This window comes from Papio anubis, chromosome 7 (assembly GCF_008728515.1).
Source record: "Papio anubis isolate 15944 chromosome 7, Panubis1.0, whole genome shotgun sequence".
Lineage (NCBI taxonomy): Eukaryota > Metazoa > Chordata > Mammalia > Primates > Cercopithecidae > Papio > Papio anubis.
Window position 1 is genome coordinate 98,656,377 of NC_044982.1, and position 12,366 is coordinate 98,668,742.

Below are 12,366 nucleotides of genomic sequence, written 5' to 3' on the forward strand. Positions count from 1 at the left end.
CACAAATAATTCATATGTCATCAACTCATGAATGGATAAATGTGGTAAAGTGGAAATAATCCATATGTCATCAACTCATGAGTAAATAAAATGTGGTATAGCCATACAATGGAATACTATTCAGCAACAAAAAGAAATGAAGTGCTGCTGCTACAACTTGGATAAACTAAGCTAAAAGAAGCCAATCACAAAGGACTATTCATTGGGTAATACCATTTATATGAAATGTTCAGAATAGACAAACCCATAGACACTGGGGCAGATTAAGGGAAAATGAGTGACTACTAATGGGTACAGAGTTTCTCTTGGGGTGATAAAATGTTCAAAAATTGACTGTGGTGATGACTGCACAATTCTATCAACATTAGACTAAAGTCCACTTACACTGAATTGTCTGATACGCGAATTATGTTTCAATTAAGTTGTCATAAAAAAAACTTCATGACATTATTAAAGCTTCATATATGTATTCCCTATGGCCGTAACTCCTCTCCAAAATGTATACCTAACAGAAATGCATATATATGTGTGTGTGTGTGTGTGTGTATATACATATATATATAAACCAAAACTAAAATATTCATAGAAGCAGTATTTACAGGCCATGGGCGGTGGCTCACGTCTGTAATTCCCAACATTTTGAGAGACTGAGGCAGGCAGATCACTTGAGGTCAGGAGTTCGAGACCAAACTGGCCAACATGGTGAAAATCCATCTCTACTAAAAATACACACACACACGAAAATTTAGGCGGGCATGGTGGCTCTTGCCTGTAATCCTAGGTACTGGGAGGCTGAGGCAGGAGAATCATGTGAACCTGGGAGGCAGAAGTTGCAGTGAGCTGAGATTGCGCCACTGTACTCTAGCCTGGGTGACACAGCAAGACTCTATCTCAAAAAAAAAAAAAAAAAAAAAAGAAGCCCTCTTTACAACAGTCTGAAAAAAACAAACAAAACAACAACAAGAAACTTCACCAATAATTTATAATCACAGAATGAAATAGTACACAACAATGAGAATGAACAAAGGATGGCTCCATGCAACCACATGGATGCATGTCACGAACATTATGTAGGATAACAGAAGCCAGACACAAAAGAGCCCATAAGATATGATCCCACTTAAATCAGCTCAAAAGTGGACAGAAATGAATTGTGGTGTTACTAACAGAAATCAGAATAGTGGTTACCATCAAATGGAGGGTGGCTAAGGGTGGAAGGGGATATGAGGAAGGTCTCTGTGGAGCTGGTAATGGGTTCTACAATCTGAATGCCAAATACACAGGTATGCCTCCTTTTGAAAATTTATGCAATTGCATACCCATCTATCTTGTTCATTTTTCTGGATCTCATATATATATATATATATATATATTTTTTTTTTTTTTTTTGAGACAGAGTCTTACTCTGTCCCCCAGACTGGAGTGCAGTGGCAAAATCTTGGCTCACTGCAACCTCTACCTCTCAGGCTCAAGTAATTCCTGTGCCTCAGCCTACCAAGCAACTGGAATTACAGGCATGCACCACTATGCCCAGCTAATTTTTGCATTTTTTTTTTTTTTTTAGTAGAGATGAGGTTTCACCGTGTTGGCCAGGCTGGTCTTGAACTCCTGGCCTCAAGTGATCTGCCCACCTTGGCCTCTCACAGTGCTGTGGGATTATAAGGCATGAGATACCGCGCCCAGCCCTGGATCTTATATTTCAATAAAGAATTTACTGAAAGAGACACAAAAGACTGTCAACAACAAACAAAAGAACAAAAACCCAAATGTGTAAAACAGCATGAGCTCCTGGAAGGTGGAGTTTATGTCTCTCACATTTTTGTGTCCCTCCAGTGCTTTCATTCTAAGGGTGCCCAGAAAGCATTCACGGAATGAATCAAGGAAGATATTCCTACCTCTATCTTTGTTCTAGGAGGGCTGAGGTGCTCTGAACAGAAAGAACAATTCCGATGCCACTCACCTGGGCTTTCTCTCTCTTCGCTCTAATCAGTGTGTCTTGGTAATGCTGGGCCACTTCTGCAAGGACTCCCTCAAGTTTAGCTGCAGGAATCTGTAGGGCCTGCAGAGTCTTTTGGGCATCACCTTCATCCAGGGCTTCATTAATTAAACCAATGGCTAAAATCCCTAAATATAAAGAGACAAAGTTTTTTTTTTCAAATTAAGGAAGTATATAAACAAATCAATCATGAAACATACTAACTAATCATAACTAATCATAAATCCACCTAAGAGTAACCATGATTCAAATTGCAACTTACCATCCATTAAGCAGCACTGTTTTAATTTTTTAAATATTAGTGTTTGTTTCATCTAAACTTGCTTGTATTCATATTCCTATTGAACGCTCAAGTCATTTTGTTTCATTTTTAACTGCTCTAACTTAAGTGATGAGGATTTTTATGAAACTGGCCTTACTGTATAGCTTTCAGGTACACTGGAATGTGTAATCAAAAACATTCTTGAGTCACAAAGGATTCACAGAGTCTTAAAAAGGTTCAAGTGTCCTTAAAAAGTCACCTAATTTAACACTTTTATAGAAGAAATAATAAGGCTTAGCAATCTCTTCTCCAACATTACACAGCAAACAAATGGCAGAAGAAAGATCCAAGCCCAGGGCTCCCTAATGCAAGGCAAGGCTCTTCCCACTAAGTCAGTTGAATATTTCTCACAGGAAATACAAATTAAAATTAGAAATGTTCATTCCCCAGGTATCTGAGGCAGCCGTACTACTTTTGTAAGGACTCTGCTGTATAATAAAAAGTCTGGCTGGTCTTTGTCTCTGGAGGAGCCTCTAAGAACCTTCGGACATCCTGAGTGATAGGTATGTTTCTGTTATTCATAGTGGGCCCCACTGCCCACACCTGAATTTAGGCCAACCAATGACTCCTGGTTGGCCTCTTGAGAGTTTAAGGATGGAGGCTAGCCATTGACTTTGAGGTTTAGACTCATGTGATACCAGCCTGGCCTCCCCATCTCCAGGGAGCAGAGGCCAAATGAAAATTGAGTTTAATCGCAAAGCCAATACTATCAATCACACACATGTAATGAAGCCCAAATAAAAACTCTGGACACCCAAAGTTCAGGTGAGTTTCCCTAGTTGGTGATACATATCAATGTGCCAGGAGACTGACACATCCTGAGAACACAGAGGCTTCATACTGGGGACTCTCACAGATTTGCCTGATGATTCTCTTCTTTCAGCTGATCCTGATTTATATATTTTATAATAAAATTGTAATCATAAGTCTAGCATTTTCTTGAGTTCTGTGTCATTCTAGCAAATTATTAAACTAAGAGGATAGACAGCTCCTCCAAATTTGCAGCCAGTTGTTCAGAAGTACAGTGGCCTGGGAACTCTGCAGCTTTCAGCTGGTGTCTGAAGTGAGAGGAGTCTTGTGGAGGAACATGCCTACAACCTATGCAATTTCACCCGATTCCATGTAGTGTCAGAACTACTTGTTATAACAGCATTTAAAAATAACAGATCATGTTCAATTCACCTCCCCCAAAATTTAGTTCTTATTGGACATATACCTAATTATAGCAATTGCCTGGTGTTCTCAAAACAACATTCAACTCTAGCTTTTTGTGTTATATAGATATTTTTAATCTCTCACCCAAAAATCCTTCTAGGAATAGTATTTTGAACCACTTCATGGAATCACATCATCATTACTGGTGACATTATTTGGGGAGGACAGGAAGATAACTCACTCTCATGTTCCTCTTGCACCACCAGGTTCACATGGTCCACACAAGCTTGGATGTCATTCCAGGTAATGAATTCATTATTCTCTGCATGTGCCTGAGCCTTCAGTTTCATCAACTCATCGAGATACCTGCCCCAGACCCCCAAGTAAAAAGAGCATTAAGCATAGCATTTTTAAATATTCAAGGAACAAAGATTGCTAGGGTATCCCAACCATTTGATATATTCTCAAGGCCAGTTTTGGAACCGCATAGTTGCTTTAAACAAAGTGCAAAAATGCAGTAGAAATCACTTATTCTCAATATCCTGTCACATATTCTAAATTCCACATTAAGACTAACACTAGAATCAAAGGCAGCAGTTCAAGCAATTCCTCCACAGACAAGGAAAAAAGGCTAGACATGAGCTAATAAATGCAGAAGGAATGACAGAGCAACAAATCATCATCGGCAACTTTTACTGAAGGTACTGATTTAGGAAAGATTATCAATTAGGTTAAAAAAATATCACAGGAATGCTTAAGGGAAAACTGGGTATTTTGATGGTGCAAAAGAGATGATGTTCTAGTGATGAGGGAAAAACATAAATATGCAATGGAAATGTAAGTGGTCTCCCTAATCCAGGGATCAATCTTAGTATCTCTAATGGTGGAAAACGTGGGTTTTATATGCCTATTGATATGAGGCAATATGAAATACACATCACCAAAAATGTTGAACTGAATCATGACAAACATATAGATTTAATTTCTAATTTACAGGAATAAGGCATATATGAGAAAGCAACTAGAACTATCCATAAAATAGGACGTCTTACATGGCAATTGGTCCCATCCTTTTAACAAGTCAGTGTCATGAAGAAACAGACAATTCTAGATTAAAAGACACCCAACGGACACAACAGCCAGATATAATACATGTTCCTAGGCTGGATCCTGTTTTCAACAAAACAGTTATAAAGGACAGTTTGAGAACAACTGAAGAAGAAGGAAAATGAACTAGCTAGGGTTAGATGATATTTAAAAAGTATTATTTAACTTTGTCAGAGATAGTGTTATTTTGACTATGTAACATATTTCAATAAGCCTACTTACATATTTAGGAACGGAATGTCATATTTTTCAGCATAACAAAGAATTAAATGAATCAAAGTAGAACCAAACAAAAGTATGACCATGATAAAGTAATAATGCCTGCAAAGAAAATCGGAGCACTGACATACAAAAGACAGAGTTAACAGCTACGTAATGGATTCACTTCCTTCACTCTGGACACCCACCTCTGACAGTTTTCTTCCTCAATATTGGTAAGGCCCGTAACTGAACTGCTCAACTGCTTCCACACTGTATTCACATCTCCTGATTCCAAAGCCCTGTTGATCAGGGCCACCGATGACAACATTTCCACTGCAACAGAGAGCTCTGGGTGGGTGAGATTATGCTGTACAGAAAGGGACGGAAGGGAAAACAGTGAGAAAAGACATTCTCCAAGACCCAGGGAGTTATAAGTTTAACAAAACCATAAGAAAACCAAGTTTATGCAAAAAAAGTTCTACCTAACCACAAGAAGTGGGTATTACATTCACTTCCACCCAACTTTGCTCACAAACAGGACAGGTTTAGTGAACTCACTTCAGGACTCTGTCGCTGCAGGGTAGCCAGCTCCTTCTGATAGAGATCGGCGGCAAATGGATACACCTGGGGCAGCTGGGCTTCGGGATTCATCAGTTCCAAAACAGTCTTCTCAGCAACACCCTTCTGGATTGCAGCATTAATCACTGCTACCGCTGCCAATCCTGTGTAGAAAACAGGAGTCAGAAATGCAGTGGGCTTAGAGAGCCCTCAGGGGAAGAAGGTGCAAACTTCACGGAAAAAAATTACATTCTGTGGCTATCGGCCATGAAGTCTGAAGTGGAACTTTCATCTTAAAAAAGCAGCCACCTCTGTAGGAAGAAGGGCGAACTGTACGTTATGTGAACCATATCTCAATAAAGATGTTTTCTTCAAAAAGCAGCCTCCTACCTGTTCTCCTCATCCCTATTTTCTTCCTATTCAATTCATCCTATATCTACCACTACTTCCCACCTAAACCATCTCTTCCTTCTCCTACTTACTGCCTGGCTTCTTAAGCTACCGTCAAAGCTTTCTACAATCTTTCCACCCTTTGATCTTACACAACTCAGCCCAAAACATTTACAAAATTTGTATTCTAACCACCATTCCTTAAAGACGTCTTTCAACAACTGTACTTTGGCTCCCGCCTCCTTTTTCCCTCATTGTCCTGCACTAGGAACATTTTCTCTCCTCTTTCACCATCCAAATCTTAGCAACCCCTTAAGTCTCACCTTCTCCAGATATTTCCCTAACAAACCATGAAGTGTGTGAGAGCCAAAGTGAGCCTATATTGACTCCAGTTCTACTTCCAAAACTGGAGTAACTTGGCCAGGTGTGGTGGCTCACGCCTGTAATCCCGGCACTTTGGGAGGCCAAGGCAGGTGGATCACAAGGTCAGGAGATCGAGACCATCCTGGTCAACATGGTGAAACCCCATCTCTACTAAAAATACAAAAATTAGGTGGGTATGGTGGCACGTGACTGTAATCCCAGCTCCTCGGGAGGCTGAGGCAGGAGAATCGCTTGAACCAGGGAGTCGGAGGTTGCAGTGAGCTGAAATCGCGCCACTGCACTCCAGCCTGGCAACAGAGTCTCAACAACAACAACAAAAAGGCACACAGACCAATGGAACACTAGAGGGAACTCAGAAATAAAGTCACACATTTACAGTCATGAGGAGAACATTTTTTGACAAAGGCACCAAGAACACACATTAGGGAAAAGACAGTGCTATGGTTTGGATTCGGTTTGTTTGTCCCTTCCAAATCTCATGTTGAAATTTGATCCCTGACATCACCCTGAGGGTATGAAAAAAAAGAAAAGAAGAAGAAACTTGATCCCCAGTGTGGTGGTGGGAGGCAGTGCCTAGTGGGAGCTGTGTGGGTCATGGGAGCAAATGTCTCATCAATGGCTTCGTGCCATTCTCGTGGTAGTGAGCTCTTGCAAGATTGGACTGGTTCTTGGGGAGAATGGATTCGTTCTCATGAGAATGGGCTGTTATAAAGCCAGGACCCCTACTCACTACCCCAGGGGATCGGTCCCTCTTCACATGAGTCCACTTGCCCTTTGATCTTCTCCTTCATGTTTTGATGCAACACAAAAGCCCTCACCAGAAGCCGAGCAGATACTGGTGCCTTGCTTCTTGTACAGCCTGCAGAGCTGTGAGCTAATCAATTACCCTGCCTCAAGTATTCCTTTATAGCAACATAAAATGAGCTGAGACAGACAGTCTCTTCAATAAATCTTGTTGAGAAAACTGGATAACCATATGTAGAAGAATAAAGCTAGATCCCTATCTCTCATCATATACAAAAATAAATCAAAATAGATTAAAGACTTAAATCTAAGACCTGAAACTATGAAACAACTGGAAGAAAACATTGGGGAAATGCTTCAGGACACTGGTCTGAGCAAAGCCTTTTAGCTAAGACCTTAAAAGCATAAGCAATGAAAGCAAAAATAGACAAATGGGACTATGTCAAGCTAAAAAGCTTCTGCAAACCAAAGGAAACCAACAACAAAGCGAAGAGACAACATACAGAACGGGAGAAAATATTTGCAAATGATCCATCTGAAAAGACAACAATAACTAGAACACATAAGAAATTCAAACAGCAGCAAAAAAAACAAAAACAAAAACAAAACCCACAAATAATCCAATTTTTACATGGGCAAATAAGCTGAATAGACTTTTATCAAAAGAAGACACACAAATGGCCAAAAGGTATATGAAAAAATGCTCAACATCATTAATCATCAGGGAAATACACATCAAAACCACAATGAGACACCTTCTCACTCCAATTAAAATGGCTTTTATCAAAGACAAAATATAACAAATGCTGGCAAGGCTGCAGAGAAAGGGCTCATACACTGTTGATGGGAATGTAAATTATTATAGCCACCATGGAAAACAGTATGGAGAGTCCTCAAAAAATTAAAATAAAACTACATATGATTCAGCAATCCCACTGCTAGGTATATGGCCAAAAGAAAGGAAATCAGCACTCCCATGTTTATTGCAGCTGTATTCACAATAGCCAAAATATGAAATCAACCTAAGTGTCCATCAATGAATAAATGGTAAAAAAAAAAAAAAAAAAAAAACAGTAGTATATACACATGATGGAATATTATTCAGCCATAAAAACTGAAGGTCATTATGTTAAGTGAAATAAGCCAGACACAGAAAGGCAAATACCTCCTGATCTCACTCATATATGGGAGCTAAAAAAGTGGATCTCATGGAGGTAGAGTTGACTGGTGGTTCCCAGAAGCTGGGAAGGGTAGTGGGGAGGAGGAGATAGAGAGGTTGGCTAATGGGTACAAAATTACCATTAGATACAAGGAATAGGTCTAGTGTTAGATAGCACAGTAGGATGACGACAGTTAACAATAATGTATAGTTCAAAATAGACAGAAGAATTGGAATGTTCCCAACATCAACAAAAGATAAATGTGTTAGGTGACAGATATTCCAATTACCCTGATTTGATCATCACACATTGTATGCATGTATCAAAATATCATACGTCAGTGCTTCTTGGTTGGTTTAAAAAACAAAACAAAACACATGTACCCTCAAAATATGTACAACTATTACATAGCAATTAAAACCACAAAAACAACAACAAACTGGAGGAACCCTCCTGCCACCAAAAGTACCTGGCAGTTGGTTACGGCTGGTAGGCTCAGGTGGGGGATGAGAGTGACAGAAGCTAACCTCAGACCCTTCAGTAACACAAAGCCACAACTTTCCTCCCATACTGTTTCAATGGACTCTTACTTCTCTGATATTGCTGGGCAGCACTGTTTGCAGCATCCACTCCAGACTGCAGCTCCTCCTTCTGCAGGGGGTCAGTCTGACCACTCTGATAAAAGCAAAGAAAATTAGGTAAAGATTATTCATTCCTATGACTCCAGGTCTTAAGGTTCTCATCTCTCAAAAGCAGTCACTAGGGACAGAGAGCCATAGTCATAAGTGACAGCTCAGGCTACATGTAGCCAAGGTGGCCGCCCCAGCTAGAGCCAAATGCCTTTGCCAAAGCTGGGGTAGAGTGACTTTACAGATACCAGTACATTCTTAAACATATTACATGAAAAGCCTCAAAACATTCTAAGGGAAAAGTGTTCGTAGAATCTTAAGCACGTTAATGCTACTTACTTTGACCAATGTACACTGGGTATTGGTAAAATGTATACTTGCCCTTATTTAGACAAAAAAGAAAGTCCCTCATGTTTGTCCTAAAAAAAACCCCCACAAAATACAATACCACACCATCTACCCTGACTGCACAGTAAGTACCTTTCCAATGTTGACTAGAGCAAACTAATGGGGTGCAGTTTTTTTTTAAGTGCAAATTCTGATGTAAGAATGCAAAAATATTCAGGTTTTCCCCAATGTCTTTTAGTTGGAGAGAGAGACAGCTGAAGTGAAGGAGTGGTTAGACTGGGGATGGGTGGGTATTGTCTATTTTAAAAGAGGATTCACAGCTCTAAAAGCAAAAGTGAGTTGAAGACAATGTGTATTTTACCTGAGGATTTTTTTAAACTAACTTATATGCAGAGGAAAAAGTTGTATTGTGGGGGAAAAAAAGGCAGCATATATATCTTTAAATGACAGCATGAGATTCAAATGGATATATACAAACTCTTGCAGCTTCAATCCAGACTGTTTACCTGTCTCTTCTGCTGTTTATCACTCAGGAGCTGCTTCAAGTACCAGTCACTATTCTGTTGCTGCAGTCCTCGAAGACCCAGGGCTGGTGACTGTAGAGCCTTGAACAAGGCCAGTGCATCTCCTTGTTCTAAAGCCAGGTCGATGTTTGCTAATGCAGAAAATGCTGAGGAAAAAAGGCAAAAGCTTATGAAAGGACTATGTGAACAGAACAGCCTAGAATAGTTTTCCTTCCCCAAAACCAATCTCAGTTCCAGATACGGAAATATAACTCAGAGAGCCTTTACTCTGTGGTTCTCAGAAGCATAAGATCTTCGGATTGGAAAAGAACCTTAGAGTCATCAAGTCCTGAGGTTCCCAACAAGCTGTTCGTCGGATTTCATACAGATTCCTGGGCCACACTCCCAGCCCACTTAAAAACTTCCAAATGTAGACAGCTCAGCACCAATATGGAGCCAACAATCCAGACCAACATGACGCTTAAATTCCCTTAAAATGCCAAGTAGTTGTCCAGATTATACTTACAGACTGCCAAACAGGAGAAAGTATCTCCCATGGCCATTTACTATACCGTTGGACAATTTTGTTTCAAAAATATTTTTAAAGCTTCAACCCTAAAGTTCACACTGAATACATTCCACTGCCCCCCCATGACAGCAAATGCCTTACGAGCAGCCTTATTTTCTTTAACTATGTCTTACATACCATCATTTTGAATCCTCTCATTACCCTGATACTTCCTGCACACACTCCACCCACAACAGTCAGTGCCCAGATATCAAGGGTGATCCAACCTGTGCAGAGTGAAAGGGGCCATCTTCCCCCTCTCTACATTCTCTCTTCTAATCATAGAACCTGAGGTCACACAAGCTCTATAATACAATACATGACAATGAAAACCCAGATGTTCCTTCATCTGAAAATGATAATGAAGATAACTTCCCACATAGGAATAGGTTTAAGATTAAATAAAATCATATACATAAAAGCACTTCATATACTGTAAAAAAACAAACAAATAAAAAACAAAACAAAACCAAAAAGGTCTTCTTAGCCTGAAAGACAGAATAAGGTAATTTCTGATTTCAGAAACAACAGCCACTAAGGAATCATAATTAGTTTATTACTTTCCATTTCCTTATTCTTTGAAGAGAAAATGCCTGTCCCTACCACCACTCACAGATAAACATCTGATTTTATCCAAGTAGCAAAAAGAAATCAATAAAATACCAAAAATAAAAATATCTGGGGAATAGTAGTACTTATCAATTGCAAATGTTTTCATTAGTAAAAAACAAAATAAAATTAATAAGCTGTTACAAAGAAAATCAAAACAGCCCAAGGGAAAATAAAGTCTCAAACTAGAAAATGGGAAGTAGGGGCAATGAGGAGACTAGAACTACTAAAAAAAAGGGGGGGGGGGGGGGGAAGAAAAGGTTAAAACATTGGTATAGGATGTGAGGTCTCACTGTAGGCTCCTAAGATACTGTTTATTTCTTCCTAGTATTTATACCCGTCATTCAACTGAGCACCAAACCAAGGTGGTGGCTTCTCAAGTCACGTCTGCAGGTCTATGTGGCTGTTAGCCAACTAATTATCCATTCCTTCAATGATATTTACTGAGGATCTGCTATATGCTGCAAACATAATAGTGAAAAAACCAAATATCCTTATCCTCATGGAGCTTTCATAATAGCTAGAGACAGAAAATATAATCAATGTAGATAACAAACTAGACTTTCTCTAGGTATATAGCATAGAATCTTACAGTATCTCTCTACAAAAGCACCTAGTAAATTTTGCTTTTTCTAGAAGTGTATACATACTACTCAAATATGTAAATATTAAATGAATATCTATAAACATTTATATTGCAAAGATAATAAAGTATGGAACATTACTTAAATACTTCCTCTCACTGAACTTTAGTTATATAACTCTAATTTTCCATATTCTACTTAACAAAAAATAAAAACTTTTTCTAATTTTTAATTCTTTGGCCTGTAGCTTTTTCCCGGGGCAGCGTCAATGGCGTCATTGCTGTTTCAAATGCCCTAGGCAAAGAATCTTATCTATAATTACATTAATTCCTGGAACCTGAAGTCCCTATACCCTCCTGGCATCTAACTTTCCTTTGCCTCAGACTTTCTCTACAATTAGGAAAAGACTGTCCTTTCATAGGGAATTCTGCCTTATCCTCACCCTCTTATCTATCCTAAGGATCCCTGTGAAGATCCATGTACACTGAAAACCTACTCAAACTTCTAGACAGAAATCATCATTCCCTTCTTTATTCTATGACTACACTGCATGCACTCTTGGCACCTTGCTCTAATCAAGCTGCCCTAAAAGTACTCATTTGCATGTCTATCCTCCTGACTATACTGAAAGGTATTTGAGGGAATTTTTATTATTTTGCTCCTCTGACTACATAATAATAATACGAATAGGACATTTTAAGAACATATACATATTGTTATTTCCCTACATGTGCTCACCACTGATTCTTACATAATTAGCAAGGTAAAATTACAAAGGTTATAAAATACCAAACAGTAAGGTAGAGAAAAATCCCTTAGTAAAACAAAAAATATTTTATGTACTCTATGCAACAGGAAACATGCTGGACTTTCTTCTCACAGAGAACCAATCATAAGGACACTCCAGTTTATATTTGCTGACTTAAGAATTAATACAGATTCAGCACAAGATACCATCCACATTTGAATGGATTATTCTGCTCGGAAGGTCATTATCCTAAATGAACCCAAAGGCAGCAGAATACAAACAATGCTGGTCCATCTACTTGGGAGGCTGAAGCAGGAGAATCTCTTGAACCTGGGAGGCAGAGATTGCAGTGAGCCGAGA

The 12,366-nt window shown here is 39.1% G+C and overlaps 1 protein-coding gene across 1 annotated transcript in view; it reads right to left on the reverse strand.

Moving 5' to 3' along the window:
• The window catches only part of IQGAP1 (IQ motif containing GTPase activating protein 1), a 114,525-nt gene that overhangs the window by 45,695 nt on the left and 56,464 nt on the right, over positions 1-12,366 (reverse strand). The window contains 6 exon segments of the mRNA XM_003901391.4: positions 1,961-2,124; positions 3,715-3,839; positions 4,988-5,148; positions 5,340-5,503; positions 8,608-8,692; positions 9,501-9,664. Of these exon segments, the coding sequence (XP_003901440.2) occupies positions 1,961-2,124; positions 3,715-3,839; positions 4,988-5,148; positions 5,340-5,503; positions 8,608-8,692; positions 9,501-9,664 (863 nt within the window).